The 19811-nt window shown below is 43.2% G+C and overlaps 2 protein-coding genes across 10 annotated transcripts in view; both read left to right on the top strand.

Moving 5' to 3' along the window:
- The first annotated feature begins 1271 nt into the window (after window positions 1-1271).
- Window positions 1272-16133, top strand: sf3b1 (splicing factor 3b, subunit 1). 6 transcript variants are annotated; one of them, XM_071483670.1, is made up of 24 exons: window positions 1272-1405; window positions 2775-2947; window positions 3330-3431; window positions 3594-3708; window positions 6183-6262; window positions 6491-6676; window positions 6874-7336; window positions 7460-7581; window positions 7682-7879; window positions 7962-8063; window positions 8448-8627; window positions 8703-8789; window positions 9363-9633; window positions 10211-10356; window positions 10640-10786; window positions 11238-11363; window positions 11682-11903; window positions 12002-12184; window positions 12269-12380; window positions 12504-12624; window positions 12740-12871; window positions 13787-14059; window positions 14314-14530; window positions 15519-16133. In XM_071483670.1, the coding sequence occupies exons 1-24, from the start codon at window positions 1378-1380 to the stop codon at window positions 15675-15677; spliced, it is 3945 nt and encodes a 1314-aa protein (XP_071339771.1). In that variant the 5' UTR covers window positions 1272-1377; the 3' UTR covers window positions 15678-16133. The 6 variants fall into 6 exon arrangements, 4 of the variants coding, with proteins under 4 accessions (XP_071339771.1, XP_071339803.1, XP_071339787.1 ...); XM_071483678.1 differs by lacking the exons at window positions 1272-1405; window positions 2775-2947; window positions 3330-3431; window positions 3594-3708 and adding an exon at window positions 5687-5829; XR_011691663.1 differs by lacking the exons at window positions 6874-7336; window positions 7460-7581; window positions 7682-7879; ... (13 more) ...; window positions 14314-14530; window positions 15519-16133 and adding an exon at window positions 5775-5829 and having other exon boundaries at window positions 6491-6550.
- Window positions 16134-18824: 2691 nt separating this feature from the next.
- ankrd44 (ankyrin repeat domain 44) overlaps window positions 18825-19811 on the top strand; it is a 42897-nt gene continuing 41910 nt past the window's right edge. For 3 of the 4 annotated variants that reach the window (XM_071483638.1, XM_071483647.1, XM_071483631.1), the window contains exon 1: window positions 18825-19398. In XM_071483638.1, the coding sequence (XP_071339739.1) occupies window positions 19372-19398 (27 nt within the window). In that variant the 5' untranslated portion in view covers window positions 18825-19371. The remainder of the gene's footprint in view (window positions 19399-19811) is intronic. The other variant, XM_071483657.1, reaches the window with a different exon arrangement.

Below are 19811 nucleotides of genomic sequence, written 5' to 3'. Positions count from 1 at the left end.
CACACACACACACACACACACACACTTGTACTTCCATCTTTGTGAGGACACTCATTGACATAATGCATTCCCTAGCCCCTTACCCTAACCTTAACCATCACAACTGAGTGCCTAACCCTGACCCTGACCCTGACCTTAACCTGAACCTAATTCTAACCATAACTCTAAAACCAAGTCTTAACCCTCAGCATGTGATTTGAAGGTGTCTCAAAAAGTGAGGACCAGCCAAAATGTCCTCACTTTCCCAAAATGTCCTCACTCTGTTAGTAAAATACTTTTTTTGGTCCTTACTATGTAGCAAGTACAAGTGTACACACACACACACACACACACACACATATACACACACACACACACACACACACACACACACATATATATACACACACACACACACACACACATATATACAGACACACACACACACACACACATATATACAGACACACACACACACATATATATACACACACACACACACACACACACACATATATATACACACACACACACACACACACACACATACACACACACACACACACACACACACACGGTCACTGGGTGGTCATTGGTTCCTAACATGGTTTCTAATCATTTCCACAGCCCGTTTCAGACCTTACATTATCTTATACGGGCTGATAATATTGTTGAAGGCAAAGGTTTGGGCTGACAGTGAAAAAGAAGTGAATAAACACGGCGTGTGTACGCTCCCCCCACAACCACCACACAGGGACCTTTTCAATTTATCAGACAAGGTTTCGCGCAAGCTGCTTTCTCAACTTGTAAATGTGTACAGAGAAAAGAAGGAGTGATACACAAAACAAAGCCAACAACAAACAAAACAACAAAAGACAGATCACAAAAATAGCAAAAGAAAACAAACAAACAAACAAACAAACAAACAAATAACAAAACACGTACGTCATAGTGCATTTGTGCATAAATAGGACCCACCACTTGTCGGGTGGTGAGTTCATAGTTTAGCCATAGTGCAATTTACACAAGGTTTAACTTGGAGATAGATAGATAGATAGATAAATAGATAGATTTATTTATTTATTTTTAATTTGTATGTATGTATGAATGAATGTAGCCCATCCTTAATCACAATCATGGTAATGAAATAAAGAATATTCTTAAATGTGCCATTTCTCATATTTAGCTCTTTTACTTTCAGAACTTTTAGAATATTATGATGACAATAGTAAAATTAATGACTAATAATGGAATTTTGAAAGCATGAACTTTGCTTATCAAGCGTTTTTAAAGTAGAAATCGGTATAAATGTAAACTGATCTGGGAGCAGCTGGAAAAAGACGGAAGTCTAATTGAACGCATATCCGGTTTCAGACTCCAACAACCACCACCACCAAAATGGCGAAGATCGCCAAAACGCACGAAGGTAAAATAATTGCAAAAAACTATTAACAGCCTCCTTTTCAGATCACTTTTTACAGCAGTATATGTCATGAGTTGTTGGTAAATACTGCAGTGTGTAGAGCATGCATTATTGTATGAATTTTGTTGGTTTTTATACGTAACAAGCAGCAGGCCTTGTTACGACGCAACGCGGACGGTTTAGATAATGGCGCTGGTTGCTAGCTTGTTAGCTTTAGCTAGCCACCGACACCGTGCAGATTTAACTACCCTTTAGTGGTTATTGGGTAAATATGTAACTCTTAAGCCATACTAATCAGCACCATTAAATAAATAAAAACTTGCTTTGTTGTCTAATATCAATATTTACGTCTGTGTAAATGCTACTACGCTTCTCCTACGGCTAACCCGGTTAACAACACGGCTCGACCACACGTTACTGATACGGACACCCGGCGTTAAAGTTTTACTCTAGTCCTTAGGTCTGCCACTGTGTTTCATTTCATTCTTTGAGTTAGTTTCACCACTGACAAGTCTAGGAATGTCGTTGTCTGGATCTGGTCTAGTTGGAGGGGAAAAAACCGTGAATTCACCCTTACTGTGTGTTTTAACAAATAGAACCAAAGTTAATGTAGTATAGATTTGACTAGTCTAAATATAGTGGTTTTGTAGTTCGACCTGGTTTGATGTGGTCTGGTTTCGGAAAAATAGCGAAATCGCCCATTCCTGTGTATTTTGTCAAACACAATAATAGTTTTACTTTAGCCTCCTCTCCTGGTTAATCCGAGTCCAGGGCACACACGACTGCAAAATATTAAGGATAACACAACAAAGTCTAAGACTTTTTTTCCCATGGTGGTCCTTAATGTCATAAACCAACATTGATGCAGGGGTCCAGGTGCCTCAAGAACTTTACACAAATAGCAAATCCATATAACAAATACAATGTGTACCATGGGAAATAAAATCAACAATAAAAGTCTCTTGAAATCCGTCACTCATTAAAAAAAAAAAAAAAGTATATACAGTTCATCAGAGTTGAGACTCCTGTACTTCCTCAGCATGCATCAGTCAGCAACACTGACCAGGTTTATGAGTTCCCAACCCTACCAAAGTGGCCTTTTAAGATATTCAGGGACACTCTCGTAATAGATATTACTCTAAAATGCCCAGTTGTTACTTCCTTGTTCCCCATTGTCTTGTCTACTTTCATCATACCTACGTTTAAGTACTAATTGGAACCAGAAAAATTTTATTGGTACCTGACTCAAACAATGAAATTCCACCGTAAACTGGGGACAGTATCGTAAAGTGTGACCTATATTTTGTACCAGAGTAAAATATTTTGGTAATTATACAATTCACCCTCTCTTGTTTGTTTTTTTTCCTTGTAGATATTGAGGCCCAGATCCTGGAGATCCAGGGGATGAAGGCCACCCTGCTGGAGGAAGGCGAGCAGGGAGTGGGCCTTGTCTCCACTGGTTTTTATGATCAGGAGATCTACGGAGGCAATGACAGTCGCTTTGCTGGATATGTCACCTCCATTGCCGCAAATGAACAGGAGGACGTAAGTGTTTCCCTAGCAACAACATAGATGCATTTTTCACTTTTCTTCACCACTCCCCCCTCCCAGGTAGTTGCAGAGTTGTGGAGACATTGCATGCATTCAAGTTATGTTATTAATTAAATTATGACAGTTTGTCAGAGGTCCAGAAGCCAGAACTAGACACAGTATTTTAGATTTATTTGAGCATTTTCCAATATGTATGGGTTACCAAGTCAAGTCTCAAGTAAGTTGAGGTTATGATGTTTTTGTGTCAGTTCTATTGCAATTTCACAGTTTTTTGGTGGAGCTTGACTGCTCCTCTTTGCCTGTTGTGTATGAGCTGGGAGAGTCTTGCCATTTCAGTGAGATTTGACTAGACTCCTGTTTCCCTTTCTTTCCTCAGGATGATGAAGATGATACATCAACAAGCTTGTTGGGACAAAAGAAGCCAGGGTATCACGCACCAGTGGCAATACTCAATGCCATTCCTCAGTCAGATGAACAAGTATGTGTTAATTTATTGTCTCAAAGATATAAATTTTCATGTCCTTTTTTTGCAGTCAAATTGAAGTTTTTTTTAAATTGTTCCAAGAGCAACTTGAAGAAGGACTTTTTGTTTGCAGTTTAGATATACACTTACACTCTATACCCAACCTTTGTTTTGCAGTATGACCCATTTGCAGAGCATCGTCCGCAGAAGATCGCAGAGCGGGAAGATGAGTACAAAGCGCGGCGCAGACAGATGATCATCTCACCTGAGCGTCTCGACCCTTTTGCAGATGGTAAATTTAGCTATTTTTTGTTTTCATTATATCTTCCCCATTTCCTCTCCCTTGTTACGGTTCACTTTTTTGTGACCCTCCATGACTGACAATGGTTTTACAACCATAGTTTTGCTGTTCAACCCTTCGACCACAATGCAATAGCTTGCTTCCCAGACTTGATGCCTTCCCTGTGGTCAATCCTGTGTGGTCCAAGAATTTTGTTTGTCGTGTTGTACCTTTTCTTCCTAATATATGATCTACATTTGCATCAACCTCCAACCAATGTCAGTGTGGGCTCATAGGTGTCTTCAGCATTTTGGTTTAGAAAATATCATTGTCTTGATCTTAATGTGTAAAACGAAAGTTTTACTGTGGTGTGTGCATTAAAGAGTTAAACCCACTGTAGGGTTACCATGCTTTTCAGTGGGAGAGGTGGTTAGGTGTTAAATGTTCAAAAGAGGAATTCACCTAACACACATGGGTCGCAGATGGTTTGTTTGTGAGTCGAAGGGTTAACAATCCCGTGTTAGTGTCAGCCTAAAATATGATGGGAAAGTGCAGTGTTCCCTTGTCATAGCATATGAGGATGAGAAAGTTTGAGGGTTAGTTATGGTGTAATTGACCTGCTAATGCACTGTTATGTCCTGCTGAGCACAGCAGCTGGTGCCAGACAACGACCTGTTCGCTTGTAGACAGAGCACTAGATCCCAGGGCAGGCAGAGGAGAGAAATATGCTGGAGTAGTCAACCCAGAATATAAAAATCATAAACTCAATTTGTCAATCAGGCCTCATTAGATGTCCCAGCTCCTCTTTGTCTGGGCTATAATTTAAGTATCTTGTTGTAACTAATCCACCTCTGTTGGCTTGTTCAGTGTGATGGACACATGAGGTTCTTTGGCCTCAGCCTAGGACACTGCATTAACAAGCTAGTTATAAATTACTGATGAGCTTATAGAGGTTGAGTTTATGTGACTTAGCCTGAGTTAACTATTTTTAGTTTCTTCAAGACCTCAGCGCTGCCTGGAAATGGCAATGTAAGTGTAGGAACATGCAATATTTTATTGAGTATTTTGTGTAAAACACAAAATAATAATTATGAGCCAGCTAGTTCATTGCATCTTCACGTCCCCTGACAATATGAGCTGAAATGGCCTGAATCTTTCAGGGTTGGTCTTAGGTAGGGCAAATCTGAAGCCTGCATGTAGAGAGAGCTCTTTGTACAAAGTTGTTGTGTAAATATATTTTTATTTTACAACTCTCTCTGTAAAATAGAAATATGTTATCAAGAATCTTGTGTACCACAATACCACAGGCCCATACTAACTGTCCTTAATTTCTCTCCTACAGCAGTACTGCTTTGCCAGTCCTGTACTGCACTCTGTTAAGGGTGCAGCAACTCATCCTGTGTAGGTTATGGGGAACACAGAGAACTGTGAACTTGTCAGTTTGGTCAGGGAGCCACTGGCTGCTTGTTTGGGGCCTGTGAGGGGAATCAGATGCAGCCCAGCTACAACAAACCTCAACCTTAAGTTTTTCTATTTGGCTCAGCAATTTCCACAAAAAATTAGATAAAAATTCTTATGCATTCATGATGTAAAATCACTGCCCAAATATTAACTACATATATTTGCCTTGTTTTATCAGTGACCTTTGTCCTGAAAAGAAAGTCAAGATAAATGTATGACGATTAAATAGTAACCAGTGCTCTTAAGAGTCATTATGGCGCAGGCATGTCATCTGATCATATTTCTGACAGTTGGGCTTGATTTAACATTATCTTTTGCCTCATTTTTATATTTGAATGCAAAAGTAGACTCTTCTATTTTTGATTGTACTGTGGTGATGTCATTCTAGATGTAACCCCAGATCTTTGCTACATTTTTATCTGCTAGTGTAAGTAATTGGGAATCTGGACCAAAGGGTCTCACATGAATTTTTTCTTAGTTTTGAGGTTATGATGCCCCAAGAAGATGCTTTGTCTTTTTTGAGTGCCGTAAATCAATGCAACACAGGTGGTATACTGTTGTGTGTGAGTTCAAACCCTTTTCCAAAGTGTTACTAATGGTAAAGAGAAATTTTCTAGGCTTCTTTTCTGCCGGTTGAAGTCTGACTGCAGAAGGACCCTTGGCACTGAAAGTGTACGTATTCTGAAGAGCACAGCCCAGGACCCCTGCATCAGTGATGGCTATAACTTCTTAATCCACTTAAAGAAAACACCACAACCACAGCTCTTCTCTCTATGTATCTGCTTGTTTTTCATTAGAATGCTATGTCTGTATGTAAGAAAGGCAAATGTATATATGTATGTAATTCAGTATGACTTTGTTTTGTGAATCAGCTGTTTAAAAACAAAAAGGAACTTAAATTAATCTGTTGGTAAAGAGTCAGGCTTAGCTGGCTGTGTGTGTGGTTGCTGTGTTTGTAATGACTGGGGTCCCTGGAATGTGTACTGATGAGTGTCCTATGTTCTTGTTCGTGCTCTTTCGCGCAGGGGGCAAAACGCCGGACCCCAAGCTGCAGGTCAGGTCATACGTGGATGTCATGTTGGAGCAGAACCTGTCCAAAGAGGAGGTGAGCAGCTATCCTTTCTTTGACCATAAATTCAAATTCAGAGTTTTCAGCTGTTAATCCTCAGGGTTCCCACAAATTGGAACATATTGGTGTGTGGTGTGATCCTTTTTGTCATATGATCATCACTGAAAATATCCTGGAAAGGTCCTGGGAAATGGTCTTCAGTGGGAACCCTGGTCCTGTCCTGTATCATTTATCCTGACGTTTGTGCCTCTTCACTTTTTTTAGAGAGAGATTCGTCAGCAGCTGGCAGAGAAGGCCAAATCAGGGGACCTGAAAGCTGTCAACGGGTCCGCTGCCTCCCAAGCAGCCACAAAACGTAAACGTCGCTGGGACCAGACAGCTGACCAAACCCCCTCTAATGCTACACCCAAAAAGATGTCCAGCTGGGACCAAGCTGACACAAGCGCTGAGGTGAGCCTCCCGATCTCAGCCACTTACTGCCTGATAGATAATTTAAGTCTTACAATGGGTAAAACATTTAGGTAAATTTCTTGAAGTGCTCAATCTTGTGTAACATGGTGGAATCCAGTGACGCAGGACAAATATTTTGAAAATGTAAATTGTTTCACTCGTGTTTCTCATCTCATCTTTGTTTCATTTCCCTGTAGACTCCAGGACACACCCCTGCACACACCCCCTCAAACAGCAGATGGGATGAAACCCCAGGTCGTCCTAAAGGCAGCGAGACCCCTGGGGCCACTCCCAGTACTCGCATGTGGGACCCCACTCCCAGCCACACACCCGCAGGTGCTGCCACCCCCGGCAGGGACACCCCTGGCCATGCCACACCTGGCCATGGTGGAGCCACAGGAAGCGTGCGCAAGAACCGCTGGGATGAAACCCCGAAGACAGAGAGAGAGACCCCAGGACATGGGAGCGGCTGGGCCGAAACCCCACGCACAGACAGAGGAGACGAGTCGGTGGGTGAGACTCCGACCCCAGGGGCCAGTAAGAGGAAGTCTCGGTGGGATGAAACGCCTGCCAGTCAGATGGGATCCTCGACGCCACTGCTTACCCCTGGAAAGACTCCTATAGGAACACCAGCAATGAACATGGCCACCCCAACACCAGGTAAATGATTAGATGCAACTTTGTTTGTATTCAGGGATGTAGGAAACATTATCACATGGCTCTCCAAGCTCCTTGATGGTTTTACCATGTGTTTAAATCAGTGTCCTCCTCTGTTTGCTTCAGGTCACCTGATGAGCATGACTCCAGAGCAGCTGCAGGCGTGGAGGTGGGAGAGGGAAATCGATGAGAGAAACCGGCCTCTCACAGATGAGGAGCTTGATGCGATGTTTCCAGAGGGATACAAGGTCCATGCCCCTTTATTGTTTCATTCTCTAGAGACAAAATCATGAGTAGATATAAATTAAAGTCGCCACAGTACTGACAGTTTATATTTCTTCTCCACAGGTCTTGCCTCCACCAGCAGGTTACGTGCCGATCCGTACTCCGGCCCGTAAGCTGTCAGCCACACCCACCCCGATTGGCGGCATGACGGGTTTCCACATGCAGGCAGAGGACCGCACCACAAAGCAGATGAATGACCAGCCCTCAGGAAACCTGCCGTTCCTCAAACCTGATGACATCCAGTATTTTGACAAACTGCTGGTGAGCATCACACGTGGAACACTGTAAAATCAACAGCTTTGATGTTTGTCCTGTCTGAAGCTGAACTGTGTGTTTGTGTTAGGTGGAGGTGGATGAGTCTACGCTGAGCCCTGAGGAGCAGAAAGAGAGGAAGATCATGAAGCTGCTGCTGAAAATTAAAAATGGAACACCGCCCATGAGGAAGGTTGGTCACTTCCTCAGATGATTTCCAATACCCCCCCCCCCCCCCCCTTTTTTTTTTTTAAACCATCCCCCAAGTCCCCAAATTTGGGGAATAATCTTCTCTCCATTTCCTGTCATGTCCCAGGAGTCTTTTATCCACATAAAACACTAAACTAGTTCCCACTGCAAGATCCACACCCAGCACTGAGCCTGTGTGTGGCTACAGTGTGAATATTTGCTTGCTAAATAATCTTCCCTCTGTGGAGCTGCTGCTTTCACTGGAGGTCAGAATGTAGACCATCATGCTCTGCTGGGAGCAGCAGACATAAATCATCTGATCTGTTGAGATTGACGAATGTCTGATTAACCGGTCCATCGTCTGATCGATCCTCTCCTCTCTTCCTAGGCTGCTCTGCGTCAGATCACAGACAAGGCTCGTGAATTCGGAGCAGGTCCTCTGTTCAACCAGATCCTGCCGCTGCTCATGTCGCCCACCCTAGAGGACCAGGAGCGCCACCTACTGGTCAAAGTGATCGATCGCATTCTCTACAAACTGGATGACCTGGTTCGACCATATGTGCACAAGGTAGGCTCAGCTAAAAGATGGGTCCTTATTATAGTGAATTGTGTCTGAGAAACTGACAGTCCTTTCTGTGTCCAGATCCTGGTCGTGATCGAGCCGCTCCTGATTGATGAGGACTACTATGCCAGAGTAGAAGGCAGAGAAATCATCTCCAACTTGGCAAAGGTAACAAGGAGGTTTATTTTTGTTTGTTTTAAAATAATAAATTAAACGCACTCTGGGTCCTGCGAACCATTCTCGCCTGTACAGCCAATCTGTGGTCGGATCAGGGCTAGTTGTTCGCTAAATTAACACCAACATGAGAATCAGCAGACCCGACCTTTATGCCTCGTCTGTTCTCAACCTGCACCCGTTGGTTACAATCAGAATTTTGTTAGGATAGTTGCTGATCATCTGTGTTGACTGAAACCTCTACCTGTCACGATTGTGGAAATGGTTAAATCTATCAAAATCAGTGTCTCCTTCTGGTTGGTGAGGTTGTGTGTTATGTTGTGTTTCCCTGTGTATGCTCTTTCTGCTCTGATCAGGGGACTCAGCAGATTTTAGGTCAATGACAAGATAGATGAGCTTTTTTCATTTGAATTGCCAAATAATTGTCAGTTGCAGCTGTAATATTAAAACATTTCATTGAGAAAGAAGTGTTCTGTGGTTTGAGATCACTGTCTGGCTTCACCTAGTCACTAAATGTCTGCCAATGACTCAGATACTTGACATTTGTCTTCCTCCTGTCCGTCCCAGGCTGCTGGTTTGGCCACCATGATCTCAACAATGAGACCTGATATTGACAACATGGACGAGTACGTCAGAAACACCACAGCCCGAGCCTTTGCCGTGGTGGCCTCTGCCCTTGGTATTCCCTCTCTCCTGCCCTTCCTCAAAGCTGTGTGTAAAAGCAAGAAGTCCTGGCAGGCCCGGCACACAGGCATCAAGATCGTGCAGCAGATTGCCATCCTCATGGGCTGCGCCATCCTGCCCCACCTTCGCAGCTTGGTGGAGATTATTGAGCACGGTCAGTCGGGTCTTTGCAGACAACCTTCTTAAAATATCAAATACACTTAATTACAGCTTTTTAAGTGTTTTAATCACATGTAGAAACATTATTTAAAACTCAGTTTGATTAATGCTCCATTTCCTCCAGAGCTCATTGGTTTACTCTTTACACTTGTGTGGTGTTTCCTGCTGTGATAGATTCCAGTGTCGGACAGTCCTCTGGTACTCAAGTTAATAAAGCGATCTATGATGTTGATCAGATCTCATTCTGACTAAATATGAACATTACTACAGGTCCTTTTGAAATGATCTCTGGTGTCGACTCTGTACACAATTTTGTATAGCTTATCTTTTATACAGATAAGCTGTGCCGATGTGTTTAAGGTGTTTTTCTCATCACCAGTTATAATTTTGCTTGTATTTAGTAGTAGTCATGACTCTAATCCTACCATTAAAATGTGCTGACGTTGTGCCTGACAGTGAAACCTGAAGATACAGTTCATAGTTGTTCAACATACACACAAACATATGATCACAAAGTATGGAATAAATGTGTTCACGATCTGACTGATGTTTTGGACTGTGTGACGCCACAGGTCTGGTGGATGAGCAGCAGAAGGTGAGGACCATCAGTGCCTTGGCTATAGCTGCTCTTGCTGAAGCTGCTACACCCTACGGTATCGAGTCCTTTGACTCAGTCCTCAAGCCGCTCTGGAAGGGTATCAGACAGCACAGAGGAAAGGTAAGAAGTCCAAATACTAAAAGTTACGTTACACTATGTTTTTGGAGAGAAGAACACAGTTTAGTGCAAGATCCACACTCAGCCTTTATGTGGCCACAGTGTGAATATTTGCTTGCTACAGTGTCTCCTTGAATGGGCTACTGCTTTCAGTAGAGGTCAGGTGAAAGACCATCAGTACTCGACTGGGAGCATCAGACAAATACATTTATTATTAAGGTCTACAAGCCACAATCAGTCAGCTGAGTTTGTAATTTACAGTTTATTTCCTCCCCCTTGTCACCAGGGTCTGGCTGCTTTCCTCAAAGCTATTGGTTACCTGATCCCACTGATGGACGCTGAGTATGCAAACTACTACACCAGGGAGGTGATGCTGATCCTGATCAGAGAGTTCCAGTCCCCTGATGAGGAGATGAAAAAGATTGTGCTCAAGGTAAGGGATGGGGGGGATAAGTTCTAATGTTTTAGTTTGTGATGCTCACTTAATGTCAGGTGTTACTAATGTGGCTGAACCGTGTGTCTGCGACTCATTCTCGCCTGTTCAGCCACTATATGGCTGCTTCAGGGCTAGTAGTTCGCTACAGGAACACCAACATGAGAATTAGCGGAGCAGACGTCTGTGTCCTCTCTGTTCTCACCCTGCACCCGTTGGTTACATTTACAGCCCTGTGTGATCTGAAGCTGTGCAGACATGACACCTTTTTAACCCTGTACGTTGTGTTAACTCATACTACATGTGTGGACTAATTCTGAGCTAAACCCAGGTCTAATCTACAGTGTCTGCAAGGTTTAAGAGAACCGAAGAAATAATTGAACCCTGAAACCTTGTTGACGTCCTCAGTCACAGTTTCCTTCTTTGACATGCATCACGTTTTGTCTCGTAGGTGGTGAAGCAGTGTTGTGGCACTGATGGTGTGGAAGCCAACTACATTAAAACTGAGATCCTGCCGCCCTTCTTCAAGCACTTCTGGCAGCACAGGATGGCTCTCGACAGACGTAACTACAGACAGGTTAGCAGCACAGTTCATGTTCAACTCAGACAAAAAGGACAATTACAGGGAACTTAGTCAGGTGGACTGTATAGTATGAAACTTTGTCAAGCTGATGAATCCCTTCACATTGCGCATTTATATCACTTAACACAGTTAATCCTTCTTTCTACCTGTGGAGATAAGCTAAAATAATATTTGATATAGAGCTCCTGTAGACTATAATAGGAAAGTGAGGTAGCCAGAAACTGAAGGATTTGACATGAAATCATACATGTGTGTAGCTGTATATCTTTGAGGACAAAAGAAAGTTTCTGAACCGTCTCTCTCCTTGCACAGTTGGTGGACACCACAGTGGAGTTGGCAAACAAAGTGGGAGCAGCAGAGATCATTTCTCGCATCGTTGACGACCTGAAAGACGAGGCAGAGCAGTACAGAAAGATGGTGATGGAGACCATTGAAAAAATCATGGGCAACCTGGGCGCCGCCGACATCGACCACAAGCTGGAGGAGCAGCTGATCGACGGCATCCTGTATGCCTTCCAGGAACAGACCACAGAGGTGCGAGAGATGAGTCAAGATTCTCCAGGACAAGATGAACACCATCTTTATAGAATCCTTTTGTGTGATTAATCTCATCCCTTCTCTTTTCCCTCCAGGACTCAGTGATGCTGAATGGTTTTGGCACAGTGGTGAATGCCCTCGGGAAGCGTGTGAAACCCTACCTGCCTCAGATCTGTGGTACAGTGCTGTGGCGTCTCAACAACAAGTCAGCCAAAGTCCGTCAGCAGGCCGCTGACCTGATCTCCCGCACAGCTGTGGTCATGAAGACCTGCCAGGAGGTACACTGTGAAGACACACACACAGATTCAAAGACCCAAATGTAAAGTACTTTAGAAACTAATGCACATTTTCTGTCACTGCAGGAGAAGCTAATGGGTCACTTGGGTGTGGTGCTGTATGAGTACCTGGGAGAGGAGTACCCTGAGGTGTTGGGTAGCATCCTTGGAGCATTGAAGGCCATTGTGAACGTTATTGGTAAGTGACCTCACGACATATCCTTCATCAACAATCATCGTTGCTCTGCAGGTTCATTAAGATTTCAGAGTTTAGAAAAGCAAACCTCTGAAAGGCTAATGGATCATTTCCTCCTAACTCCAGGTATGCACAAGATGACCCCACCAATCAAAGACCTGCTTCCTCGTCTGACTCCCATCCTGAAGAACAGACACGAGAAGGTGCAGGAGAACTGTATTGACCTGGTGGGCAGGATTGCTGACAGGTCAGTAGAATAAAACCTCACCCTGAAGTTACATGGACCTGATTGTAGTGTTGTCTCAGCTTTTGCAGTGAGAAACTCAGAACCTCATCCTGACCCCCTCTTGTGTGTATTGTAGGGGTGCTGAATATGTGTCAGCCAGGGAGTGGATGAGGATCTGTTTTGAGCTGCTTGAGCTGCTCAAGGCTCATAAGAAGGCCATCCGCAGAGCCACAGTCAACACGTTTGGTTATATCGCCAAAGCCATTGGGTGAGTGCATCTGTCAAATCATTGTCAAGATGTTTTTGTGTTAATGTGATTGTTGACATTCACAATATCTGCAGATTTGAATTTCGTTTCCTCAAAATATGCAGTAATATTAGTTAGAAAATGTTGCTGTCAGGAGATGTGACCCACTTGTAAACTTAAAAGTAGGATTGTTGCTCACATGAGGGTGTTGTGTCCTTTTTTTTATGGAGTTTCAGTGAACACCATCATACCTGCAGCAAACACTGTCAGTACTGCTGCTACACTAGAGAGGAAGCTCCTGAGCTTTTAAAAAACTTAACTGATATTTCAACCAAGAGGAAATGTAAATGTTGTTTTCCTCGACAAATAAACCAACGTTTTAGCACACAATAACTCAAATATAGCAGTTACAATAAACAGATGAGGAAGAAAATGATACACAAATGGATGATATAATAGAAGAATGAAATTCAAAGGAGTCAAGTGTAAGATGTCAGTGAAGACACCAGATATCCATATCATATGGCAGCTCTGAAATTCCACATACAACTCAGCAGATTTTCTCAAGCCTCACGTTTAGTTGTGTTCAAATATGAATCCTCAGCAGCAGCTCTGAACAGCGCTGCTATAGGAGGTGGGATTCAGTTCCACACTTCTGCAGATTCAGTTTCCATTAATTAAATTAGTTACATATTAGGTACTATTGTTATATACTGCTGGAAAGTATAAATCTGATTTTAATAAAGTCTACACCATATTGTCCCCACTGGTTTCACTTTGACACTTTTGCTGCTGGGACAATGGAACAGGTATTTTTTACCTGTTATTCTGTGTGGTATTAAAAAGTTATTAAATGTTGGAGAACCTGCAGAAACTCTGATGTTTCTTAATAAAGCCCTTTAACCCTCCTCTCTCTCTCTTTCTCTTTCCTCTCAGTCCCCACGACGTCTTGGCCACTCTGCTGAATAACCTGAAGGTCCAGGAGCGTCAGAACAGAGTCTGCACGACTGTGGCCATCGCCATCGTTGCTGAGACCTGTTCACCGTTCACGGTGCTGCCGGCGCTCATGAACGAATACCGCGTGCCTGAGCTTAACGTGCAGAACGGTGTGCTCAAGTCCCTCTCCTTCCTGTTCGAGTACATCGGAGAGATGGGCAAAGATTACATCTACGCTGTCACACCACTGCTGGAGGACGCACTCATGGACAGGTGAGTCAGTCAGCTCCTCTCAGACATGTTGACTCTTCTCACATCAAACACAGGTTATTTTAATAATACCAAGTTGTTTTCTCACAGGAGCATTGTAAATATACTAAAGACTTTTATTGCATTATACACACAGATGTTTCTATTATTTGGCCCTCTCCACTTATATCAGTGACAGCAGACTAATTAATACAATAAGCTCTGTAAAACTGCGTCCTCTGATGTGATCATGACCCTGGGCCTCTGTCATGCTGCAGAGACCTTGTCCACAGACAGACGGCCAGCGCTGTGGTCCAGCACATGTCTCTGGGCGTCTACGGTTTCGGCTGTGAAGACTCGCTCAACCACCTGCTGAACTATGTGTGGCCCAATGTGTTTGAGACGTCGCCTCACGTGATCCAAGCGGTTATGGGTGCCCTGGAGGGGCTGAGGGTGGCCATCGGACCCTGCCGCATGTTGCAGTACTGCTTACAGGTGAGGACAACAGCACCAGCCCTCGTTTAACTTTGACAAGTGTTCCAGTACTGAGGAATTACTTGGTTTTCTTGCCTTTTTTTTTTTTTTTTTCCCTGTTCCCACCTTGATAACATGAACTTATCTACAGTTTAGAGAGAAAAATAGAATTACACAATTATTAATCAAATACATTTGTGGTGTATTTGTAGATGAATCTACACTTGCTGTAGATGAATCTACACTTGAAGGACACTATCACAGGTGTTTTATTTCTTCCTTCTGTTCTCACTGGCTATGAAGGGATTTCTTCCTGAAGCACTGCAGGATCCACAGTCCTCATTCTGTTCAAAAATACATTCAAAAGCTCACCTGAAGCAAATACGAAGTCAACAAGGTCAAACCAAGTAGATAAAGCGTCTTTTTAGTGCAGAATTCTCTCTTTGTGTTTTTCCTGTTGGATAAAAAATGATTTTGCTGATTAATCTCAAGATTTTATTTGTTTACTGAAAATCCTGACATCATTTGGTACTGCTTTTCTGTGAATTGTAGCTGTGAAATAAGGGTGTTGCAAAAGTTAAGTCAGGGAGCCAGACACAACTAGGACTGCAACTAATGATTACTTTGATCATCGATTATCATCTATTCAATCTATGAAACCGGTGAAAAAAATCTTCTTTACCAGTTCGCCTGAGTCCTCAAGTGTCTTACTTTGTCAGACTAAAAGTCCACAACAGTGAGATAATACACAGAAAAACAGCAAATCCTGACATTGAGCCAGTGACATTTTGCGGTGTTCTTGATAACTGAAATGACTGATAACTATTTTAATAACCCACCTAATAGTTTCAATTATTTTCTTTTTCTTTGTCGACTTGTTTCAGCTCCAGATGTGACAGCAACAGGCTGTTCTTAAAAACACCATAGAACATTAAACCTAGTTATAAAAGCTCACTATGATAAGCCTGTTATGTGTATTGTGTATTAAGACTGTTGTTTGTCTCTCCAGGGTTTGTTCCATCCTGCCAGGAAGGTGAGAGACGTCTACTGGAAGATTTACAACTCCATCTACATCGGCTCACAGGACGCCCTCATCGCCCACTACCCACAAGTCTACAATGACGAGAAAAACATTTACGTCCGCTACGAGCTCGAGTACGTCTTGTAAATACAAATTTGTGTGCTCTTTGTTTTTTCTCCTCCCTCCACTCTCATCTTTCTCTCGGGTTTAGGACTGAGTTGGTTATATTTTGCGACCGTATGTTGGTCTTTCCCGGGGCTGAACAGTCCGTGTCCAGAATGCCACTTATTGATCGTGGATTGAAAGTGAGTGAGAAATTAGAGGAAGTGAAGGAAGGAACATTGTGGAGTCTGTATGTATTTTTTATTTTTCTCTTTTTGAATGTTCCCTGTGAGGAATGGTCAGGGTCAGATGAGCCTTGGTAGAGGAATGCAGCGCAGTCATGACAATGTTTTTAACATTTGGAATATTTTTTTTCGTTTATTGTGTATTGATAGGCTCCTGTATCAGCTGTACACACCCTCTCCATGTTTCACACCTCCTCTGTTCTTATTAGATTGTTGCTTTATTTAACCAAATAAAATGTTTGTGTATAAAAATCAATTGCTGTGTCGAGAATTTATTTTGTTCATAGAATTAAAATACGTTCCTAATAGACTTTTACACAGATGAATGTAGAAACTGTGAGTGAATTTTCATAAAAAGGGAACAGAAACAATGATAAAGCAAGTTCAGGCATCCAGCTCAAGTCTGCCTGTGACACTGCAGCATACAGTTATAATCATGGTGATGTACTGAAGCTGTCTGTGCTCTGCTCACTCTGGCTGTTGTACCTGCTGCTCAGCTGAAAGCCAAACCCAGCTGTTGCGTACAACTGCATAGTAATATAATTATCCACTTTATATGGATCAGCTGGCTGAACCTCTGTGGTGTCTAGTTCCTTTAGTTTCTTCCTGGTCTAAACAACTAAAACATTTGGTATTTAAAATATAATAGAAAAAAGTGCATCCTAACAGCAGTCAAAGGACTCTGAGAGCAGGAGGACAAATACTCTCTGGTCTGATGAGACAAAAACTAAACCATTTGGGCAAAACTTCAAACATATGCTGGATGGGGGTATGTTCTCAATAGAGACTGGGAGACTGGTCAGAACTGAGGGAAGGGTGAATGCATCAACACAGAGAGGTGCTTGAAAAAACACTGAAGTGGTTTCAGGACAAGTCTCTGTCCTGGAGTGTCCCTGCTGAAGTCCAGACTTAAACCCCAGAGACCATCTGTGGAGAGATCTGAGGATGTTCACAAACACTTTCCATCCAATCTGATGGAGTCTAAGAGGATCTGTCAGGAAGAATGAGATAAACTAACCAAATCCAGGTGATCAGTTTGTAGAGACTCACCCAAGAAGACCCCAAGCTGTAGCTGCTGCCAAAGAGGCTTCTGTAAAGAACTGACTTAAGGGTCTGACTCACCTCTGAAGCCACTTTATGTGAGTCCTTGGGGTTAATTGGTTTTGCTAGAGAGCACTGAGCTCTGGCATCACAACAAACATAGTTTCCCTGTTATCATCCTGCTGAGACACGACAACCAGATAAAGCAGTGAGAGCATGAGCCCTGGCTGTGCTGATGGTCATGTTGAGGATATGGGTGAACTAAGTCTGACATAATGGAGACAGTGGAGTACAGGCTCATTTCTGATTCACAGCCTTGCAACTAAATTATAAACAAGGCTTTTCATCTTTAATAAGTGTACAAGAATTATATGAGTGTTTTGAAAGGGTGAGTTGATGTGATGGACCCCACCAGACTCCATCAGAGTGTCCATCAAAAAGCTGATGAATGAAAAGCTGAAAATAAAAGCACAGAGCATAAACCCTCACAGCCACACAATGGAAAAAAAACCTCCCCCACTCTTCCTCTCCTCCATTCAGCCAGACTGCTTTGACCCAGATTCCCCCGCAGACGCCATCAGGCTCTGGGTCCGCTACTCTGAGGAGGAAGCAATAAGTCTGTTGTGTGTTTGTGTGTGAGGCTGCAGCAGACAGAGGTGGAGGAAGTACCCAGGTCCTAAGTACTATTACCACACAGTAAAAATACTCCATTACAAATACAAGTCCTGCACTGACAATGTAACTATAATCCAGGAAATGTACTTTAAGTATCAGAACTGAAAGTACTCAATGCAGAAGAATGACCTCTGTGACTATTATAGTATTAAATATTATTACTCATGCATCAGTGTGTAAACAGCACTTTACTGTTGTAGTTGGGGTGGAGCTAATTTTAAACTATTTTATATTGGACTTTAACTAATGTGTATTTTTCACTACTCAGTTAATTTCCTTTCAGTTTTACTTATATGGAGCTAAATCATAGCAAACATTATCTCAGGCCCATCAGCTGGTTGGGTTGAGAGCGGAGAAAGGGGGGAGGGAGGAGAGAGAGAGGGAGAGAGAAGAGAGAGAGACCGAGCAGAGCTGTCCTCTGTGGTTGTGTTTTACACCTCAGGGCCACCGTAGTTGAGCCTTTAAGGAGCAAAAACATGTAAAAACTGTGTTTTGACCTAATCCTCATATAACCCACATCAGTCCGGTCTGTGAGACTGGGCTGTTACACTACATCTGTGTGATCATTCATTTTTCATGCATCATGTTTTTTTTTAGTTTTGGTTGTTTATAAAATATTGTGTTTTCAGTTTTGTTGCTGTGTTTCATGAAATGTTGTTTTGTGATGTATTTTCTGAATTGTTTTGTTGTGGGTTTTTTTTAATGTGCTTTGCTTTGTGGTTGTGTTTATGTTTGTTTTTTAAATGTTGTTTTCTGAAATGTATTGTTTTGTAGTTATATTTTCCAAAAAAGGAGTTATTTTATGAATAACTGAAATAAATTATTTCTACAATGTTGTGTTTTGTATTGTTATTGTCTTTTCAAATTTATTGTTGTGTTTTCTAAACAAATGTGTTTGCAAAAATTCAGTCGTTTTCTCTTTTCTTGTTGTTTTTCTTAGTTTTTTTTTGTGTGTAGTTGTGTTTACACCTCAGGGCCACCGTGCATTAGGCCTCTAAGGAGCTACAACATGTAAAAACAGTGGTATGACCCTTTAAAACAGACATACTCCTCATATAACCCACATCAGACCACTTCTGTGTGAGTGGTACCTTTACACTCCACTACTTCTGTGTGCTTACTCATTTTTCACGCAGTGTCTCATTAGTTCTGGATGGGGCAGATGTGTAGCTGTCTCCAGTGGGGGGCAGCAGCGAGGAGGGCCGCTGGTTGTTGTTGATGCTGAGGAAGCTTCTCCTCCACTTCTGCATCTGAGAGGAGGAGAGACAGGCACCGACTTCCTGTGAGATCTGTGCTCAGCTGCCTGGCTGCCTCTCCGGGAGGCTTGTGGCTCTGCAGACCGGAGAGGAGGGAAGCTTCTGTGGGTGGTGTATGGCCCGGAAAGGCTCCGTGGACCTCCGTGCAGCAGAACCGGCCGCAGCAGCAGCAGCAGAAGCGGCCATAAATGTGGATTGTTTACACCGGTGGGTCGAGCTCCCGTTCCTGCCTCCCCGCCTCCCTGGGACTCCGAGCGGCCGCCTCGGCTGGGCAGCGTCGCCGCGCATAGCGTCAGTGGAGCGGGGCTGATGGCCCTGGTGCTCGGCCCGGCCTTCATCATCAGCATCATCATCCGCCTGTGTGTCTGCTAAGAGAGCTACAAGAAGCCGTGTACATTAGTGAAGCGAGGAAGGGAGAGCGGAGAGAAGCAGAGGAGGAGCCCGGGTCGGGGCGCAGCATCGCACCGTGCATGGTGCTGCGGTGTCGGGGGCAGTGGATGAGCAGCCGGAGCTGACCCAGAGATGGCTGTTCTCAAACTGGCCGACCAGGTACATCAGCTAGCTGCTGTTAGCTTAGCCTCTAAACAGGCTGCACAGCATTTTACACTTATATTCACTGTGTGGGAGAAATATGCTTTTAATATCGCACTGGTCTGTGTGTTTCCTCTCTGGGCGTCCAGTCAGACAGAGGTGCAGCATGCTGCAGACTGTGCACTGCAAACACTCTGAAAGCTGCAGGAAGCTGGACGTTCATGTCCTGATTTTTTGGCTAAAATTTTCGGTGTTCCGTTAAAATTAGGACAGCCCACTTCTCAGATACTTCCTGCTCAGCTTCCTTCCGCAAGCTGCAGACTGCAAATGTCCTCAATAACCAGATGGACAGTAACTAAGTACATTTACTCAAGTAATACACTCAGCTGCAAATCTGAGGTACTTGTACTTTACATGAATATTTCCACTTG

The sequence above is a fragment of the Trachinotus anak genome, unplaced genomic scaffold (assembly GCF_046630095.1).
Source record: "Trachinotus anak isolate AG129_WGS33_773 ecotype Australia unplaced genomic scaffold, CSIRO_AGI_Tana_v1 ptg000001l, whole genome shotgun sequence".
Lineage (NCBI taxonomy): Eukaryota > Metazoa > Chordata > Actinopteri > Carangiformes > Carangidae > Trachinotus > Trachinotus anak.
Note: the sequence above shows the minus strand (reverse complement) of the source record. Positions and strands in the feature narration are given on the sequence as shown.

Coding starts and splice junctions, on each gene's coding strand:
- sf3b1 (XM_071483670.1), top strand. CDS start 1,378: ATGGCGAAGATCGCCAAAACGCACGAAG. Junction 1,406..2,774: donor GATCGCCAAAACGCACGAAG/GTAAAATAATTG, acceptor TTTTCCTTGTAG/ATATTGAGGCCCAGATCCTG. Junction 7,880..7,961: donor AGTATTTTGACAAACTGCTG/GTGAGCATCACA, acceptor TGTTTGTGTTAG/GTGGAGGTGGATGAGTCTAC.